The sequence below is a fragment of the Pygocentrus nattereri genome, chromosome 22 (genome assembly GCF_015220715.1).
Source record: "Pygocentrus nattereri isolate fPygNat1 chromosome 22, fPygNat1.pri, whole genome shotgun sequence".
In the NCBI taxonomy this organism is placed as follows: Eukaryota; Metazoa; Chordata; class Actinopteri; order Characiformes; family Serrasalmidae; genus Pygocentrus; species Pygocentrus nattereri.
The window spans coordinates 13,080,302-13,101,690 of record NC_051232.1 but is presented as its reverse complement, the minus strand read 5'-3'; the positions used below and the strand labels follow the sequence as shown (position 1 = coordinate 13,101,690).

General features: G+C 42.0%; 2 protein-coding genes across 5 annotated transcripts in view; one reads left to right on the top strand and one right to left on the bottom strand.

Moving 5' to 3' along the window:
- LOC108410676 (zinc finger protein 850-like) overlaps positions 1–20,284 on the top strand; it is a 119,383-nt gene extending 99,099 nt beyond the window's left edge. The window contains exons 1-4 of one of the 4 annotated variants that reach the window (XM_037533093.1): positions 9,588–9,733; positions 9,891–10,013; positions 11,957–12,049; positions 17,482–20,284. In XM_037533093.1, coding sequence (XP_037388990.1) covers positions 17,669–19,390 — 1,722 coding nt within the window. In that variant the 5' untranslated portion in view covers positions 9,588–9,733; positions 9,891–10,013; positions 11,957–12,049; positions 17,482–17,668 and the 3' untranslated portion in view covers positions 19,391–20,284. Of the gene's footprint in view, positions 1–7,776; positions 7,780–9,587; positions 9,734–9,759; positions 9,782–9,890; positions 10,014–11,956; positions 12,050–17,481 lie in introns of those variants that run through there. The other 3 variants (XM_037533094.1, XM_037533095.1, XM_037533092.1) reach the window with 3 other exon arrangements.
- On the bottom strand, positions 5,593–9,436 carry LOC119262096 (E3 SUMO-protein ligase ZBED1-like). Its single transcript, XM_037533096.1, has 3 exons — positions 9,374–9,436; positions 7,495–8,111; positions 5,593–7,418 (listed from the first exon to the last, which is right to left on the bottom strand). The coding sequence occupies exons 2-3, from the start codon at positions 8,065–8,067 to the stop codon at positions 6,993–6,995; spliced, it is 999 nt and encodes a 332-aa protein (XP_037388993.1). The 5' UTR covers positions 8,068–8,111; positions 9,374–9,436; the 3' UTR covers positions 5,593–6,992.
- Positions 20,285–21,389: the final 1,105 nt, after the last annotated feature.

Sequence of the window (21,389 nt, the reverse complement as noted above, 5' to 3'; positions counted from 1 at the left end):
TTACACCTCTAAGGCAGCACATTAAGAGAAATATGGGTAGCTTGCAAGCATCTTGTTCTGTTAGCAGCTGTAAAAACTGGTAAAGACATTTATTCCTTTAAGGCAGTGAAAAAAATATATAAGTAGCTTGCAAGTATGTCTTTCTCTAATAACATACTTTGAAACTGCTAAAGATGTTTATTCCTCTAAGGGAACGTATAACACAAAGTCTCCTTCCAGGAAGTTCATCAGTCATTGTGCCTTGTATCAGAATGAAAAAGGGTGAACCAGATTCCTGTCAGGCTAGCTTGTGTTTGCTGCCTCGAAGACAGATAATATTGTTTGTCTCTTAGGCTGTTAACAAGGCAAGACCTAATTGCAGGCTACTTATGTAGTAGTGCTTAAGATCAACAACAGATGAGCTAGATTCCTCTCAGGCTACTCAGTGTTAACAGTCTGAGGGGTCTACACTAAGTCTGCTAACACTAGCAAGCCTGACAGGAATCTCCAAGGCTAAGATGCATCAATATTTTATTTGCCACTACGGCCTTGAAGACTGTCTAGCCTGAGAAGCACATGTCTCACTCTTGTTCAGTCTTATACAATAACCCGACAAACCACCTGGAAGGAAGCCATGTACTGTCAACAGCCTTAAAGACTCTGATGCACGTTTTGCCTCTGAGGCTGGTAATGCACTAGCCTTAAATTTCTGTGTGATGCCTTTCTTCATGAGACGTGTTTGCTCACTCTGCTCAAGAATGCCGGCTTTTTCTTCTTTTTCTGTGCATTAATGCTCTCTCTACAGTGAACGATTGCCAGGCACTTTTAACCTATGACAGACAAACTCTGCTGAACATCACAAAAGACAACAAACATGGATTTAGCGGCTTTATTCCACCGGAGCTACAACCCATTGTCTGCTCCCGCAGCCACCACCACCACCAGGAAGACCCAGACCTACCGACCGCGAGTGAGCATGCTGATCCTAGGAGAGCGCTTCAGAGGCGGCGACGCAAGCGAGGCAAGAGGGAAGGGCTGCATGCTAGGCTAAAGGCTCGCGCTAGCCGACCACCAGTGCCTAGCCTCTTGCTAGCTAACGTGCGGTCATTGGAGAACAAGCTGGACGAGCTGAGAGCTAGGATAACATCTCAGCGGGAAACAAGAGAGTGCTGCGCTCTAATTTTCACTGAAACCTGGCTCTCAGACAGAGTACCGGACAGCGCTATCCAGCTAGAAACTCACTCTGTGCATCATGGAGATCGCACGGCAGCCTCCGGTAAGGCTAAGGGTGGAGGTGTGTGTGTGTTTGTAAACAACGCGTGGTGTAGAGGTATATACGGACCGTGTATAAGCATTGCTCACCAGACCTGGAGTTCCTGCTGTTAAAATGTCATCCCTATTATCTACCAAGAGAATTCTGTTTTGTGTTTTTAACAACTGTTTATATAAATCTGCGGGCTAACTCTGTGGCAGCGCTCGGCAAACTCCATGACGGCATCAGCGTGTTAGAGACGGCTCACCCTGATGCCGTGTTTATCATTGCCGGGGATTTCAACCAGTGTAACTTACGGACTGTATTTCTGAAATATTTCCAACACGTGGACGTTCCAACCTGTGACAAAAACATCCTGGATCATGTGTACAGTAATGTACGCGGTGCATACAGGGCTGCACCCCGCCCCCACTTTGGACTCTCAGACCACATCTCCTTGTTCATGTACCCGGCTTACAGACAAAGACTGAAACAAACAAATCCATTACCAAAACAGTTCAAGTATGGTCTCCGGAGACTGAGAGCATACTTCAGGACTGTTTTGCTACGACAGACTGGGATGTGTTTAAAGCTGCTGCCACTATGGAGGACTCTTCTGTCAGCATTCAGGAATATGCTGAACATGTGTCTGGTTACATCAGCATGTGTGTGGATAACATCGTGCCCACCACACAAGTGAAGAGGTTTCCCAACCAGAAGCCCTGGATTAACAGTCAGGTACGACACATGCTCCGTGCTCGCTCTCTTGCATACAGATCAGGCAATGAGACAGAGTACAAAGCTGCGAAGTACAGACTGAGGAAAGTCATCACAGCAGCCAAGAGGCAGTACAGGGAGAAACTGGATGGCTTCTACTCCACTGCTGACTCCAGGCAGATATGGCAAGGCCTACAACACATCACAGACTACAGGACTATCACCAGCAACATCAGCTCCACAGACAGCCTACCGGACGACCTCAACACCTTCTACACTCGTTTCGAAACCTCCAGCACTAGCACCGGGAGGTTCACACACACACAGCCCACACAACCCCTGCCCCCCCCCCTCTGTCAGAATCAACAGGCCAGGTCTGCAGAGCTCTGAGAAAGATCAACACCCGCAAGTCATCAGGACCAGACAAGATTCCTGGGCGGGCCCTCAGAGCATGTGCGAACGAGCTGGCTAATGTACTGACCTCCATTTTCAATCTCTCTCTCAGCCAGAGCATTGTTCCCACCAGCTACAAAAGGACAGTCATTGTCCCCATTCCTAAGAAGAGCCCCCCCTCACCTGCCTGAATGACTACAGACCAGTAGCACTCACTCCAATCATTATGAAGTGCTTTGAGAGAGTGATGCTGGCCCACATCCAAGACAGCATACCGGACACGCTGGACCCCCTGCAGTACGCCTACCGTCACAACAGATCCACCTCGGACGCAGTCGCTGCTGCCCTTCACTACTCCCTCTCCCACCTGGAAAACAAAGACTCCTACATCAGGATGCTTTGTTGACTACAGCTCAGCCTTCAATACGGTCATCCCACACAAACTCACCCACAAACTCCACACTCGGCCTGCACCCCCACCCTCTGTGACTGGCTTCTGGACTTTCTGACTGGCAGCCCCCAGTCTGTCAGGATCAGCAATAGGACTTCAGCCAGCATCACCACCTACATCGGCACCCCACAGGGCTGCGTCCTCAGCCCTATTCTCTACACCCTGTCCACCCATGACTGTGTCGCCTCCCACAAGGACAACATCATCTTTAAGTTTGCTGACGACACAGCAGCGATAGGACGTATCACTGGTGGAGATGAAGCAGCCTACAGGAGGGAGGTGACCAGTCTGGTGTCATGGTGTGATGAAAACAACCTCACCCTCAACACGGACAAGACGAAGTTGCTGATAGTGGACATGAGGAAGGAGAGGAGACCTCATTGGCCACTTTTCATCCGGGAGCTCGAGGTGGAGAGGGTGAGCAGCTTTAAATACCTGGGTGTCCACATCAGTGAGGACCTCACATGGTCACTGAACACCAAGCAGCTAGTCAGAAAGGCTCAACAGCGGCTGTACTTCCTGAGGAGGCTGAGCAACTTCTACAACTGCGTCATTGAGAGCCTCCTGACCAGCTGCATCACCGTGTGGTACGGCAGCTTGACCGTGATGGACCGTAAATGCCTACAGAGAGTGGTGAAGACTGCAGAGAAAATCACCAATTCTCCACTGCACTCTCTGCAGAACATCTATAACCATAGAGTCCAAAGGAAGGCTGCCTCCATCATCAAAGACCCCACCCACCCCCAGCACAGACTGTTCAAACCTCTGCCCTCAGGCCGGAGGTATAGGAGTATGATGTGCAAGACCTCCAGACTAAAGAACTCCTTCTTCCCCACCGCAATCAGAGTTCTGAATCAGAAATAACTATTCACACTTCGGTCTGCCCAGACTTAGGTACAGACGTGTGATGTGTATCCTACTGGTAAAGAACTCTTTCCTCAGGAATAACCTGCACCTACTGTCACTTTACTGTAGCACATGTTTACAATTGCACTTTACCACTTTATTTCTGCTGCAGATCCCGGCAAGGCACAGCACTATCCATACCACTGTAATTTATACATTGCAACCTAACCTGTTGTAAATTAAAAAACCGCTATTAGTAGCCTATATTTAGTGCATTATTTCTTGATTAATATATATGCTTGTATATATGCTCTTTTGTATTTTTAATGTTATATTTGGCATTCTTAGCGAGGAGCAAAGTAAGCTTTTCATTGTATATAAGGAAACTTGTTTCCTCTGTGCAAATGACAATAAACACTTTGAACTTGAACTGTAAAAAGATCACCCTATGGTACAACGATAAAACCTGTGCCTTAAAACAAACAGCTCGGAATCTAGAGAGGAAATGGCGACAAACCAAGCTGGAAGTGTTCCACTCTGCCTGGAAGGACAGCCTTATAGAGTATAGAAATGCTCCCACAAAAGCTCACTCAGCATATCTGGCCTCGCTGATTGAGAATAATAAATATAATCCTAGAGTACTGTTTAGTGTGATTTCCCAAATCACAAAAAATCAGGCAGGTACTGAGCCAGAAATCCCAGCAACTCTCACCAGTGAAGTTTTTATGGACTTCTTTAATAATAAAATTGAAAATATTCAATATTCAAAAAGAAATAAATTCAACCCACAGTATTAAACCCAACTTGGCTGTCATCTGACATGGCTGATCTAAAACAAAACACAGTTGTAGTAAAGAGCCTGGAAACTTTTTACCCACTCCCACAGCTAGAACTAGAGAAGATGATCTCTTCTGCAAATTGCACAACCTGCATACTCGATGCAATTCCCTCAAAATTACTCAAAGAAGTCCTGCCAGTTATTATAAACCCTACTCAACTTCCTCCTACTAAACAGTAACAAAACAGAGGTTCTCCTATTGGGTCCAAAATTAGCAAAAAATAAACAACCAGATTTAATTTTAAATCTCACCGACTTTACAGTTACACCTGGCTCAGCAGCAAAAAATCTTGGCGTCATAAGTGATTCAGATTTATCATTCGATCAACACATAGGCAGCATCACTAGGACAGCTTTTCTGCATCTTCGCAACATTGCCAAGAGAAGAAATGCCCTATCCCTGCGTGATGCAGAAACACTAGTAAGTGCCTTTATTACTTCCAGGCTAGACTACTATAACGCATTACTGTCAGGATGTATGAGCAGGAATTTAAGCAAACTTCAACTAGTCCAAAACGCCGCAGCCAGGGTCCTCACTAAAACTAGAAAATTTGATCATATCAGTCCAGTGCTATCATCACTTCATTGGCTAACTGTTAAATTCCATATTGATTATAAAATTATTTTATTGACATATAAAGCCCTACACTGTAAAAAATCTGAGGTAACATCAACAAAAAAAAAAAATCAACATTCTGCAATCAGTTTTTCTAGTAAGCAGAACTTTGTTGCACAATGTTAAATAAACTCAAAAAAGCAAGTTTTAACTCAAGTGCACCAAACTCATTTAAATGTGTTTCATCAAATAATATTTAGAATCCTCAGTACTTGGTAATTTATGTTGATATGACTCACTGTTGCATATAAGTTGTATAAATTCAAACCAATTTAGAAAATCAAGTGCACCAAACTTATTTATTCGCGTCTTAGTAAACAACATTTAGAATCCTCGGTACTTGGAAATTTAAGATGCCATGACTTCTTGTTCCAAGTTGTATGAACTCAAGTGCACCAAACTTATTTAACTGTGTTGAAAAACATGTTTCTTTTGAGACTACAGTATTTAAAATTGCTGACATTTTAATATACATATTACAAAAAGGTACATAACTACAACAGTGATTTAGATTTTGTGCTACTGAAGATTGTTAGACAAAGCCAAAGTATTTAAGTGGTATGACATTTTACAAAATGCAAAATGTACATCATTAAGCCAAAATTCTGAATAAGGAAGACTATCAATTAGCGCAATAAAAGCAGCACTGCATTCACAGTTCGCAACAAGCAGTGTGATAAGAGTAAGACTGCATTCACAAAAGAATCAAACAGTGCGATAACTAACACTGCGTCCAAATAGGTAGCAACAATAAAAGTGCAATAAAAGTAATACTGAAACCACACTAGCAGCAACAGATCAGTTCGATATAAGTAATGTTGCATCCACACGGTATTGGTAGCACCATCAACAAATGGAAACTTAATCAACACTGTATAAGTAAAAGAACTGCATCAGTATATAATCAGTGGTTTGAACAAGAAACAAGTAATAAACATAGCTTGGAATTAGCAGATTTTTCAAATATACATTGTGTCAATGTCACCTCACGGATTCTGCATCTACAGATAGCACTAACCATCTCATGCTGTGCTTTTACATTGACCAACATATTGGCTGGCCTGTGCACAAGTTCCACAATGTTATTGGTAGGGGTGCACGATATGGACTAGAATTGCGATGTGCGATAACATTGTTGGATATCCCGATATCGATGTGAAACACGATAAATTAAGATTAAAATACAGAAATGTAGTGTCTCTCTGAACAGCAGCACGTTAATTTGTTTTGTTTTTTACTGTGTAATGAATCCAGAATAATTCCAAATATTTTGCAGGTTTATTCAACAATAGATGAAATCTAAAATTAGATAACATGTGTACAAGTAATAGTGCAAACATTTTGTGCGGTGCAAGGCTGTGTTCTCTCAACATTTAGTAATAATAAATAATAATAAAACAAATGAATAAATAAGTAAATAATAGAAAAATAAGGTTAAAAAATAAATGAAATAAAATACAAACAAAAGCTCACTTTTCTGGTACTAGCACAAACGTATTATAGCTAGAGCTCAGCATCACAGAAGCAACATAGCCAACATAAAAGCACAAAAACTTGCAGTTTTTTCTAAAAGTTAGGTATACTGTGTAAAATGCTGTTTGTCCATACAACCTAAAAAAAGACATTAAAAGTATTTATTTAAAGTTGATTAAACACAGTTCAATCTTGTTACCACATTAAGTAATTTTTTAGGTTGAACGGACAAACCATTGTTTACAGTGTAGAACTCTACAGTCAGAAAATATTTAACAATTAAAGCCAAAAACATGCCAACAGACTGCAAATAAGCTCAGCAATCCATTTTCATTTTTTCTATTAATTCTCCTGATTTCTACCTAGTCTTTTTATTTTACATTTAGTCACGCATTGGACAATGTCATATCAACTTAATGAAATCTTCTTAAAGATTTTTGGCCAAGAAAACCTGCATATTTACTTTGCTTGGTTTTAAGCATGAACGCTGACAGGTCACTACATTTCCTGAGGCACTGAAAGGTCTTTCAGAGGGTGCACTAGTGGCAGGCACACAAAGATACTTCCTGGCAAGCACACTTAAATGAGGAAAGTTGAGGTGGTGCTTCCTCCATCGGGCCAAAGGATCTCCCTCACTGTCAATTGTGGGTATGAGAAGATAGCTGTTGAATTCTGATTCGACAACAGCTTGGTCAGTGCCAGTGGGTAGTGGTACAGAGGAGGATGTAGATGGGATGGCAGACTGTAACAGGCTTCCTAAAGTCCTCTTTTTCCTCTTCTCACTTTGTGCTCCATGGCTCTGAGGAGACCCTGTCTGTACTTCTGCTGTGGCATCAAAAACAGGTTCCCTCTCCTAGAAAAGACAAAGTGAAGGTTATTTGCAGTATGAGAAAATTTCTAGATCATTCACAGCATTAAGGGATTTTTACCATTTGTGTTGTCTTCATTTCAGCCATCAATTTTGCCTTGATGTCTATGAGGCTTTCAGCACTGATGTAGTCTGCCTTGAACCTGGGATCCAGGAAAGAAGAAGTGTCCAGTAGAGACTGTGTTGCAGAATCCTCATACTTCCTCTCCATGTAGTCCAGAATTTTGGCTTTGACTGAGCGTGTCAGCTCACTGTCCTCCTTATCTTCTGCAAGAGTCTTTGTCTTCAGCAGCTGAAGAACTGGTTGCACATAAGATATGCTCACATAATCTTCTCCAGACAGGGCGTCGGTAAACTTCTGGAGTGGCTTCAGTGCCCTGTTTACTGATTCAAGGACCTCTATGTCCTGCCATGAAGGAACCAGATGTCGTGTATTTCTGTTCTCTGAGAGAACCTGTGACAGGGCCCGCTGCTGCTCCAGTATTCTTTCCATCATCCGCTGCCTTGTGCCCCATCTTGTTGGGCATTCTGTAATTAGAGAATGTTCCGGCAGGTTCAACTCCCTCTGAGCTTTCTTCAGTGCTTCCTTCTTTTTCCAACTGTGTGAGAAATGTCCGACCAGCTTTTTACACATTCCTCTAGCACGATCAATGCGACTGGCACCTTTAACTGCATTTTCTGTGGGGAAAAAAGCCCACAAAGATTATTTTAATTGACCGATTTTTAAGCTGAATAAAATTAAAGTGATTTAAAGCAGGTAAATATGATTTTATGACATTTATTTGCATATCATATACTTTGTACGTAAACACAGCCCACTGACACTGGCAGTTCTCTAAAAATTCTCTAATCTGTCACCATTTGCCGGATTTAGCTATGAAGAGCAAATTAAATCTTACATGCATTCAAAAACCGAATTAGGGAGATGCAAGTTAATGAAAAGTTTCAGCTCCTGAACGGGGTTGAGAAATTCTGTTCTCACTTAACTTTTCCAAAGTAGAAAGCACCCTGCAGTGTCACAATTTGTACTTTTCGTGACCGGTAACCTAAACACCATTTCGCAGATATTCTGTGCGAAACGGCGAGATTAGAAATATTGGAAAGAATCGCGTCTCATCAGACTACTTCGCATTTTATGCTGTTTCTCACGTCACGTTCAGTGTTTGTCTTTGCGGTGAAAAAAGTTTTATATGTAGAAAATACAGCCACGTTCACCCAAGCGCTGAGGGAACGAATTCAGCGGGAAATTTAACTTTGAACGCAAGCTAAAGTGAGCTAGCTACCTAATGGTTAGTGGTTAGCTATCTAACCTATCTAGCTAGTTAGCTAACTTACCTGACTGAAGAAACCGTTTGTTTAACCCTAAGACATTTTTAAATTACAGTTAAAAATAAAAATAAGTTACATTTCAGCAGGAAATTTAACTCTGAGCGCAAGCTAAAGCGAGCTAGCTACCTAATGGTTAGTGGTTAGCTATCTAACCTATCTAGCTAGTTAGCTATCTTACCTGACTGAAGAAACCGTTTGTTTAACCCTAAGACATTTTTATTTTAAACTGTAATTTAAAAATAAGTTAAATTTCAGCGGGAAATTTAACTTTGAGCGCAAGCTAAAGCGAGCTAGCTAGCTAGCTACCTAACGGTTAGTGGTTAGCTATCTAACCTATCTAGCTAGCTAGCTAACTTAGCTGACTGCAGAAACCGTTTGTCACTGAAGCAAGCTAACGGTGTCTTATTCGGTACTGACAAACCTCTAAAATGGGTAGAACAGATAATTGGTGGGAATAGCACTAACTTAAATCATAAGCCACAACAAACAGTGAAAAGCAAAGTTAGCCAAACTAGCTAGCGTAACGTAGCTTGCTAGCTAGGATAGCTAAACTAAGCCTTGACAGAACCATTAACTTAGCTCCATGAAGTTAATGGCATTTTCCCTCTCACTTATTCATCAAATGTGATGGGTAGAAGCATAGGGCAAAAGGTGAGACCATTAGGTTGAAAATGGTCGTTTAATTGTAGCGACTTTTATAGCGTCCTTGTCCGCTAGTGGCTCTGTACCGGCAAGAGGGGGCTTTTATTTTGACACTCGCGTTTTGATTGATCGCGGCTTCATCCGCTATATAGTCTCGCGCAGGGAGAACGAAGCATCGTTTGATCTCGTGGAGGCAAATCTGAGCTCGGCGTCGGGAAGATCCGAAGCTGTATGTTGTTAACTTGCATTTTAAACTTTTGGGGAAGACCATAGGAACGTGACCCAGCCTGCTGGCGCCGTGTGTGTGCGAGAAGCCCACATTTACACAGGTACGGTTGGTTTTCCGTTTAAATGCTCTGTAAATGCCGGCAGTTATGGTATGTATTACTGTTATAGTATTGTCAGGTATTGGTGGTTTTTATTAATAGTAACCACAAGAGGTCCCAGTTTAGGGTATTAACGATGATTTGTTTCTTTATTTTAAAGGGAGAGTGGGGGGCTTTCTGAATCAGCAGTGTGGCGTGGCAGATATTGTGTGAGCCCCTGGGGATATCTGGAAGTACTACAAAGTGAAGTTGCGCTGTGCATCCCACCTGCTACAGTTAACCGGTCTGTACGGCCAGCAACAATAGCCACTTTTTTTTTTCTTCCCCCTTTTTTTTTTTTATATCTCTGCATTACATCATTTTAAATAGTTAATAAAGGAATATTTTAGTATATTATTGGGAGGCTTTTTGACCCAGGGCAGCCCTTAATATATTCTACTCCTGGTTAATCTGGTGCCTTTTTATATTAGGAAGGACGGTTAGGAAGAGCACGCTGAAAGGTAGAGGATATTCAGCCCATTTAAGCCGGGTTTCTGTGCCACCTATATTTAAGGTTGCAGTGTCACGTTTGGTTTATTTCGATTTGATTAGTGTGGGTGATTGGAAGTATGTGTGGTGGTTTTTTTTTTTTTTTTTTTTTTTCCTCATCGTCTACTGAATTAATTTAATTGCAGTGTGTAATTTAGTATGGGGGGTTGAACTCAGGCTGGTATTGTGGTTATTTTTTTTGTGTGGTTATTCTACCATTTGTAGTTCCATCGAGTCCCAGATTGTGCTAGGGTGATGTGATTTTAGAAGTGGGTCTGATATCGCTATGATGTGTGCATCTGTCAAATCTTCTATCCTTAATAAACCTGTTAATATACCAGCCTCTTAACGTCTCTGCATGCCTTATTTAGGTAATTCTTTGGGTTGGCTACCGAATACCAATCGAATAAGGTAGCCCGCGGGTCACAATTTGGCAATTTCTACCCATCACACAAACATGTATGAACCAGTTAGCTACTTACTTGAGTCTTGAGCTGAGGCCAAAATTCAAACTGGGCAAAGAAACCACCTCCGTCCTTGGCCGAACCTCTTGCAAAGCATGCGCAGTGCAGACACAGAGCGTGCGCAGTTGAATCTTCAGAAACAAACTCACTGAATTAATTTGTCTTTTTTTTTTTTTTTTTTTTTTAAGTTTTGCTTATTTTGTCACAAAAATTGAGCATAACTATATATCTTGAGTTAGATGAACATTCGCCTCCTTGAATTAAGTCCCCAACTTACGATTCCAAGTATGAACAACTATTTCTTAAGTTTGGTTTTCTACGGTGTACATGGGCTCGCTCCTGAGTACTTACAAGACCTTATTTCCCGTTTTGAGCCATCACGACTACTACTTTTTTTCCCGAGTATACACCTCGCCCACATGTCCGGCCGGACACTGAAGGACGGCTAACTGTCGAGCCCTCCCACTACCCACTTCAGACCAGCTGCCCATGCCACAGCTATCACCACCTGCCTTGGACTCGCTGCCCACCCTACACTGATGTTCTCATAGACTCCTAGCTATTCCTACTACCAATACTACTGTGAATAATATTAGTAGTATAATCACTTGTTGGTAGTTTGACCAGAGGAGGATGGGTCCCCCCTGGTGAGCCTTGTTCCTCCCAAGGTTTCTTCATCAGTTCCGAGGGAGTTTTTCCTTGCCACTGTTGCCCCTGGCTTGCCTGCTTGGGGGTATTTACATTTTTTACATTCTTGTTAAAACTTTGTCTTTTCTGGAATACTGTGAAGCTGTTTTGTGACATCTGTTGTAAAAAGCGCTATACAAATACATTTGATTTGATTTGAGTTAATACACTAATACATGCTTTCAGGATGTATAGTGTGAATTTTAAATTAAGAATCAACAAAACCTTCAAACTCAACAAAAATATCAACTAACATCAAATCACAAGCACGTGTTGTAAATGTTCAAAACAGCTCTAAATGCTGATAAGGAACATTCCTAGAATATGAAGCTGGTTAGTTTTTGTAATTAGAGACTTTATATACAGTCAAATAGTGAAATAGAGGTGTTTTTCTGTGTCACATGTTCTCATGTATTCTGTTCCTGCAACAGTGATATGGACCACTTTTCCTCTATTAGCCAATCCTAGCACAGGAGGTGGGGGTTTTCAGAATGTGGGTGGGGTATAAATAACACTCTCAAGAGCTGCTATGATCATGTGGTTCCAGCGTGAAGCCCTTCACCGGTGCTGTTGTACTTCCTCTGATCAGCAGTCCAGGCCAGTGTTGTTGGGCAGAGAGACAGGAGCTGCACTACTGAAGGTAAAGACCTTTTCAACACTTTTTTCAAATGGTTTACATTGTGCTTTTAATTTAGCTTCTTATAGAGATGTTCACTCTTTGAAAGTAGGATTTAAAAATATCCCTCAACCCTGAAGGAGCTTTTGTCCAAACTGGTACTGTTTGCTCTTGTGCTTGTAATTTGATGCTAAGATGAGAAAGCCAGGGTGGGGGAGGAGAGTGGAGGAACTGGCAGAGAGTGAATGAAGACTGGCTTTTGTCTGCAGTAGAACTCATTCCGATGAAGTAGTTGTGTGTGGTGGGTGATTTGGGGGCTCTTAAGAGGGTGTGAAAAGAATCTCTTTAGACGTTTGGTGGCCTGGTAGTAGAAACAGTCCTGAAGTAATTGATCTCACTCTCTCTACTTAATTGATATTTTTTTGAGTTTGAAGGTTTTGTTTATTCTTCATTTAAAATTCACACTATATATTCTGAAAGCATGTATTAGCATATTAACTGTGTTCAGCAATGTAATTTATGGAGATTAATAATGCTGTTCTCAAACTCAGAGGTGTATCCTGTGTGGTTCTTCTGTTCTTTTGTGTGTTAGTGAGAATGATGAGGTTACAGTGCAGGAAAAATGACTTGCATTCATTTATGTACATGTCAAACAGATCTTACACACCACTGTGTAAAGATATCAAGCTATATTACATGGGCAGCTATAAACAATGCCAGAATATGAACAGACACACAGATATAATCCAAAATGAATATAAAATGTGCAGCATGTGGAAAAACAAGAGCTGGTTTTAGAGTAAGATGAAGTGACTTATGAAAGGCAGTAACTGTCTATTGTAGGTGTTTTGGGGGCTTTTAAGAGGCTGAGAAAAGAAGCTTTTCTGGAGCTTGATGGCTGGTGGTGGAAACTGTCCTGAAGTCATTGATCTCACAGCATGAGTGTGAATAGTCTGTGATGGGGGTAGATATGATATGGTGATAGGAGGGCAGTGGTCTGTTGTGTACAGCTGTTTATGAAAACACTGGTTACTTAGTTCTACTGCAAATGTTTTAATCCAGTAAGATTTGCATTTGTGTTGATCTTTTTCTGATTAAAAATTTCTACACATCAGAATCACTTTATTTCAACAAGTGTGTCACATATACAAGGAATTAGTGTTGGTGAGTCAAATATGTATATCACGTAACATGCTAGACAGACCAGATGAGCACTCAGACTGTAAATAAGTGTTTAGCTAAAGAAAAATAAATATATCCACTATTCCTCCTCAACACATGTCCAAACCATCTCAACCTGGCCTCTCTGGCTTTATCTCCAAACTGCTCCACCTTCACTGTCCCTCTGATCTGCTCATTTCTAATCTTGTCCATCCTTGTCACTCCCAATGAAAATCTCAGCATCTTCATCTCTGCCACCTCCAGGTCAGCCTCCTGTCTTTTAGACAGAGCCACAGTCTCCAAACCATACATCATAGCAGGACGCACTACTGTCTTGTAAACCTTTCACTCTTGCTGCATCCTGCCTGCACCCTCTTCTTCATCTCTTTTCTGCACTGTCCATTGCTCTGGATGGTTGACCCAAGATATTTGAAGTCATCCACCATCCATCCAGAAAAGGGGAGGAGGGATGATACCCAGGAAGTACTGAGAACTACAGAGAAGTTGGTGCCATTTTTGAATTAGACATAACAGTTAGTATAAATTGGTGATACCATTGAACCATGGTGCTAATCAGGTTTCCACAGAGGACAAGCCTAAATATTCCACCTGAATATTGGCACTTTGTGTAAAACAATCCTGGACTACTTCCAGCGGCGAAAGGACACACCTGACTACTTCTTAGTGGGGCTGCAAGCAAGGATTAGCTTATTCTGAAGGTTATTTAATTATTTTATCAAAAGTCAGATAATAGCTACATTTTAATAGCCGTTTTGTAAAACCCAGATTGACACCCTCAAATTTCTTTTTTTCACCAAGATCCAAAAAAAAAAAAAATCGGTTCACTGTTAGGTTTAACAAAACAATGTAGTAAATTCTCTCAGTTTGTAAGATAAAACATAGGAATTGATTACACGTATTCTTGGAAGTGAATTCATTATTAAGATTCAACTTTTCTGACTTACATGTTTTGTCCAGTATTTTTTCTGATCTAATTCCAGGTTTTTCTTGTTTTTTTTGTGTTGTGATTGGTTTTCATTGTTCTTTGTAGAGATGGTTAATAACTTAAATGCAGTTTTAGTGGAAAAACACTTAAAATATCTTTCACGCTCTCCCTCTCATTCTATATATAATAAGACTATATAATGCAGACTTCTTCTTTTTCTCCTTCTTTCAGCTGCTCCCTTTAGGGGTCGCCACAGCAGATCATCTGCCTCCATCTTGCCCTATCCATTGCCTCCTCTAATTTCACACCAACCATCTCCATGTCCACCTTCACTACATCCATAAACCTTCTCTGAGGTCTACCTCTTCTCCTTCTACCCAGCAGCTCCATCTCCAACATTCTTTGACCAATATATCCACTATTCCTCCTCAACACATGTCCAAACCATCTCAACCTGGCCTCTCTGGCTTTATCTCCAAACTGCTCCACCTTCACTGTCCCTCTGATCTGCTCATTTCTATTCTTGTCCATCCTTGTCACTCCCAATGAAAATCTCAGCATCTTCATCTCCGCCACCTCCCGCTCAGCCTCCTATCTTTTAGACAGAGCCACAGTCTCCAGACCATACATCATAGCAGGACACACTACTGTCTTGTAAACCTTCCCTTTCACTCTTGCTGCTATCCTTCTGTCACACATCAGCCCTGACACCCGTCTCCACCCACTCCATCCTGCCTGCACCCTCTTCACCTCTTTTCTACACTGTGCATTGCTCTGGATGGTTGACCCAAGATATTTGAAGTCATCCACCTTTACGACCTCTACTCCTTGCATCTTCACCTTTCTACCTGCCTCCCTCTCATTCACACACATGTATTCCGTCTTGTCTCTACTGACCTTCATTCCTCTCCTCTCCAGTGCAAACCTCCACCTCTCCAGATTCTCTTCCACCTGCTCTCTCCTCTCACCACAGATTACAATGTCATCTGCAAACATCATGGTCCATGGAGCCTCCTGCCTGACCTCATCTGTCAACCTGTCCATCACCATTGCAAACAAGAAGGGGCTCAAAGCTGATCCCTGATGTAACCCACCTTCACCTTGAAACCAATTGTCACTCCAACTGCACACCTCACCAGCGTCTCACTATCCTCATACATGTCCTGCACCACCCTAACATACTTTTCAGCTACACCTGACTTCCTCATACAGTACCACAGTTCCTCTCTTGGCACCCTATCATATGCCTTCTCTAGATCCACAAAGACACAATATAGCTCCTTCTGACCTTCTCTGTACTTCTCTACCAACACTCAATTCAAAAATTGCATCTGTGGTACTCTTTCTGGGCATGAAACCAAACTGCTGCTCACTGATCTGAACCTCTCGCCTGAGCCTTGCTTCAACAACACTTTCCCATACCTTCATGGTGTGGTTCATCAACTTTATACCTCTGTAGTTACAGCAGCTCTGCACATCACCCTTGTTCTTAAAAATGGGGACCAGTACACTGCTTCTCGACTCATCAGGCATCCTCTCACTCTCCAGGATTTTGTTAAACAACCTGGTTAAATAGTCCACTGACAGGTACGTCATCTGGACCAACTGCCTATCCATTCTTCATCCTTTTTAAAGTTGCCCTCACTTCCACCTTACTAATTCTCTGCACTTCCTGATTCACTATCTCTCCTCCAGTTGTCCTCCTCTCTCTCTCGTTTTTCTCATTCATTAGTTCTTCAAAATACTCCTTCCATCTACTCAACACTCTCTGTTCACTCACTAGTACATTTTCCTCTCTATCCTTTATCAGCCTAACCTGCTGTACATCCTTTCCAGCTCTATCTCTCTGTTTAGCCAAACGATACAAATCCCTTACTCCTTCTTTACCGTCCAGCCTCTCATACAGCTCATCATAGGCCTGTGCCCTTTGCCTTTGTCACCATTCTTTTTGCTATGCGGCTAGCCTCACAGTACTCCTGCCCACTTCCTTCATCTCTGGTTATCCCACTTTTTCTTAGCTGCCTTCTTCTGAATACTCTCCTGGACTTCCTCATTCCACCACCAACTTTCCTTGTCTTCTTTCCTCTGACCAGACGAAACACCCAACACATTCTTGCCCGTTTCTCTCACCACCTTAGCTGTATTTCCCCAGTCCTCAGGTAGCTCCTCACTGCCCCCAAGGGCTTGTTGCAATTTTTCCCTGAACTGCCTGCAACCATCCTCCTCCTTCAGCTTCCACCATCTAATCTTTGGCTCCGTCTTCACTCTCTTCCTCTTCTTTGTTTCTAATCTCATTCTACAGACAACACTTTCCCCTGGCACCACTTTACAATCTCCAATCTCCTTTAGGTGGCATCTCCTGCTAAGGATATAATCCATCTGTGTGCACCTCCCTCCACTCTTGTATGTCACCCTGTGTTCTTCCCTCTTCTGAAAATACGTGTTCACCACAGCCATTTCCATTTTCTTTGCAAAATCTACAACCATCTGACCTTCCGCATTTCTGTCTTTCACACCATACATACCCAGCACCTCTTTGTCCCCTCTGTTTCCTTCACCAACATGTCCATTGAAGTCTACACCAATCACCATTCTCTCCTCTCTAGGGACACCATCTACCACTTCATCCATCTTACTCCAAAATTCCTCTTTCTCCTCTAACTGACAACCAACCTGTTGTGCATATGAACTGACCACATTCAAAATTACAGCATCAACCTCCAACTTCAGGCTCATGAACCTGTCCGACACTTTCTTTACATCCAGAACACTTTTCCCAAGCTGTTCCTTTAGGATTATCCCTACTCCATTTCTCTTCCTCTCTACACCATGATAGAACTGTTTGAATCCACTTCCAATGTTCATGGCCTTGCTTCCTTTCCATCTGGTCTCCTGAACACACAGAATATCTGTCTTTACCAGTTATTGTCCCTATGTTCAAAGTCCCTACTCTAATCTCCACACTCCTGCCTTTCCTTCTCTCTCGCTGCCTTATAACCCGCCTTCCTCCTCTCCTCTTTGATGGTCTTTGACCTACAGTAGTCCAATTTCCACTGGCACCCTGCTGGTCAACAGCACCGGAGGCGGTCATTGTTAACCCGGGCCTCGACCGATCCGGCAATTTTATGCCAGATGCCCTTCCTGACGCAACCCTCACCATTTATCCGGGCTTGGAACCGGCACCAGAAGTACACAAAGTACACCCCTAATGGCTGGTTTAATAAAAATATGATAAATAAATAAAGAAATAAAAAAAACGAACCCTAACACACAAAATTTTTATGCACAACAAAGTTTCTTGTGTTTGAAATTGAATTTTAAGTACATATATTTTCTTTTTCTCCTGCAGGAAGAATAACATCCTTTTTCAAGTCGTCTCCTGTTTCTAGTGTGAACCTTCATAAACACGTATGGACCTGCTAGAGGAACACTTCTGAAATCCAGAGAGACTTAGGAGGGGACCAGCAACAAGAAGAAGCTCTGCTACCCAGAGCGTATAACCTGATACTCTCCAGACTAACACACCTCACAGAGAAATGCAGAAAAATACCAGCAAAGAGAGGAATCACCACTGCTCTGAATGTGGAAAGAGCTTTACTCTGCGTTCTTCCCTTCAGAAACACCAGCGCATTCACACAGGAGAGAAACCGTATCACTGTTCTGAGTGTGGAAAGAGCTTTAGTGTGCGTTCTTCCCTTCAGATACACCAGCGCATTCACACAGGGGACAAACCTTATCAGTGCTCTGAGTGTGGGATGAGTTTTAATCATAAAATCTCTCTACAGACCCACAAGCACATTCACACAGGAGAGAAACCGTATCCCTGTTCTGAGTGTGGAAAGAGCTTTACTGTGCGTTCTTCCCTTCATATACACCAGCGCATTCACACAGGAGAGAAACCGTATCACTGTTCTGAGTGTGAAAAGAGCTTTACTGTGCGTTCTTCCCTTCAGATACACCAGCGCATTCACACAGGGGACAAACCATATCAGTGCTCGGAGTGTGGGATGAGTTTTAATTATAAAATCTCTCTACAGACCCACAAGCACATTCACACAGGAGGGAAACCGTATCCCTGTTCTGAGTGTGAAAAGAGCTTTACTGTGCGTTCCTCCCTTCAGATACACCAGCGCATTCACACAGGAGAGAAACCGTATCAATGTTCTGAGTGTGGAAAGAGCTTTAGGGTGCGTTCAAGCCTTCAGCTACACCAGCGCGTTCACACAGGAGAGAAACCATTCCACTGCTCTGAGTGTGGGATGAGTTTTTCTCTCAAAAGTAATCTCAAATCACATCAGCGCATTCACACAGGAGAGAAACCTTATCAGTGCTCTGAGTGTGGGATGAGTTTTAATCATAATAGCTCTCTACAGACCCACAAGCACATTCACACAGGAAAGAAACCGTATCCCTGTTCTGAGTGTGGAAAGAGCTTTACTGTGCGTTCTTCCCTTCAGTTACACCAGCGCATTCACACAGGAGAGAAACCGTATCACTGTTCTGAGTGTGGAAAGAGCTTTACTGTGCGTTCTTCCCTTCAGATACACCAGCGCATTCACACAGGGGACAAACCTTATCAGTGCTCTGACTGTGGGATGAGTTTTAATCATAATAGCTCTCTACAGACCCACAAGCACATTCACACAGGAGGGAAACCGTATCCCTGTTCTGAGTGTGAAAAGAGCTTTACTGTGCGTTCCTCCCTTCAGATACACCAGCGCATTCACACAGGAGAGAAACCGTATCACTGTTCTGAGTGTGGAAAGAGCTTTAGGGTGCGTTCAAGCCTTCAGAAACACCAGCGAATTCACACAGGAGAGAAACCGTATCACTGTTCTGAGTGTGGGATGAGTTTTTCTCTCAAAAGTAATCTCAAATCACATCAGCGCATTCACACAGGAGAGAAACCTTTTCAGTGCTCAGAGTGTGGGATGAGTTTTTCTCACAAAAGTTATCTCAAATCACATCAGCGCATTCACACAGGAGAGAAACCTTTTCAGTGTTCTGAGTGTGGGATGAGTTTTAATCAAAAGAGTTCTCTACAGACACACCAGCGCATTCATACAGGAGTGAAACCGTATCAGTGCTCAGAGTGTGAAAAATGCTTTACTACACGGACTCGGCTCCATGCGCACCAGCGCATTCACACAGGAGAGAAACCGTATTGCTGTTCTGAATGTGGCAAATCTTTCACTGAGCATCGCAGTCTACAAAAACATCAGCGTACGCACACAGGAAAGAAAGTTGGACAGGGGTAGATGGGTTCAGATATCTACACTGGACTTCAGCCTCCTTAAACCCCACTGAAGCAGATAAACCAGCAAGGCCAGAAGCGCTAGTAGACTCTCTTCTTGATGGATTGGGTTTGAATAAATTTGACAGGACAGTTTGCTGTTGTGAATTAAAATTTATTTCATTGCTTTATAATATTATTCATTGCTGTGTAATCCCATTTCCAAACATGTTTGCTGTGCAAAATGCAAATCATTTAAACTATTTCATTTAAAAAAGTACAAAGACACCATATTAAATGTTGAAATTGATAAATGTGTGCTCTAGGCTAAAGACCACTCAGCTTGTTATCACTGCACTGTTTAAAAGTCAGAATTCATGATGGTACAGGGGGGCATTGCACGTGATCTCTGTGAAGGCACCATTAATACTGAATGATATATACACATTTGACAACACACGTGGCCATCCAGACGACATATTTTTCAGGGAAAGGCCCTGATTATTTCAGCAAGACAATGTCAAACCACATTCTGCATGTATTACAACAGCATTCAATGGGTGCTAAACTGAACTGCCTGCAAGAAGAGGTGATGAAACACAGTGGTTTACATGATTTGCAAATCAGTGCATTAAATTTTTCATATTCTTCACAGAGTCCCAAGTTTTTTGTAAATTTGTTTGTACTTCTCTAATGCACTGTACCCTTTGAAATACCTTTGGAAATGATTTTTTTATTCCAGTATCTAAATTTATGTAGTAGCAAATAAATCTTTAACATGGCAAAGGCAAGTGCTGTTCGTATTGATACACTGAAAATGCAGTTGTAATTTGATATTTTGATTATTTGAAATATATTTAGTGTGAACACTGTCTTGCTGCATATGTAAATGGTTCAATTAAAGTCCAGTTCAATTAAAGGCGGTTTGTCAGGTTATTGTATAAGACTTGCTTGTCTGGCTAGACAGTGTTCAAGGCCTTAGCGGCAGATAAAATATCGATGCATCTTAGCCTTTCAACAAAGCAAGACATTATTGCAAGCTACTTATGTCATTGCACTTAGTTTCAGACTGAAGAAGGGTGAGTGAGATTCCTGTCAGTCTTGGTAGTGTTAGCAGCTTGAATAGACTTGTAGACCTCTCAGACTGTTAACACTAAGTAGCCTGAGAGGAGTCCAGCTCATCTGATATTGATCTTAAGCGCTACTACATAAGTAGCCTGCAGGTAGGTCTTGTCTTGTTAACAGCCTAAGAGACAAACAACGTTTGAGGCCACAAACACAAGCTAGCCTGACAGGAATGTGGTTTACCCTTTTTCAGTCTGATAAACATCCTGGAAGGAGACTTTGTCCTATATGTTGCCTTAGAAGAATATACGTCTTTACCAGTTTCTAAGACTGTTAAAAGAGAAAGACATACTTGCAAGCTACTTATATATTTTTTTATTCACTGCCTTGGAGGAATAAATGTCTTTACTAGTTTTTACAGCTGCTAACAGAACAAGATGCCTGCAAGCTACCTATATTTGTCTTAATGTGCTGCCTTAGAGGTGTAAATGTCTTTCCCAGTTTCTGTGGCTGTTAACAGAACAAGAGATCTTTGTAAGCTTCTTATGTTATAGCACATACTTTCATAAATTAGAAGCATGAAGTAGTTTCCTGTTAGCCTTCCTAGTATTAGTATTATGCCTTAGAAACTAGAACGAATGTTTATGCCTCTGAGGGAGGCAAGATAAAGTGTTCTTCCAGGCTGTTTATCAGTTATTGTGCCTTGCATCTTGTCTTATTAACAGCCTCAGAGGCATAAAATTATGTGCCTCTGAGGCCACAAAAACAAACTTGCCTGTCAGGAATTTGGCTTACCCTTCTTTAGTCTGATGCAAGGCACAATAACAAATCGCCTGGAAGAAGACATTGTCTTAAATGCTGCATAAGAGGCATAAATATAACAAGGTACCCAAGGCATTTAATAAAGATTTACTAGGTATGCCTGAGCTCCACTATTATGCCATTCTTCTCTGTCTGTC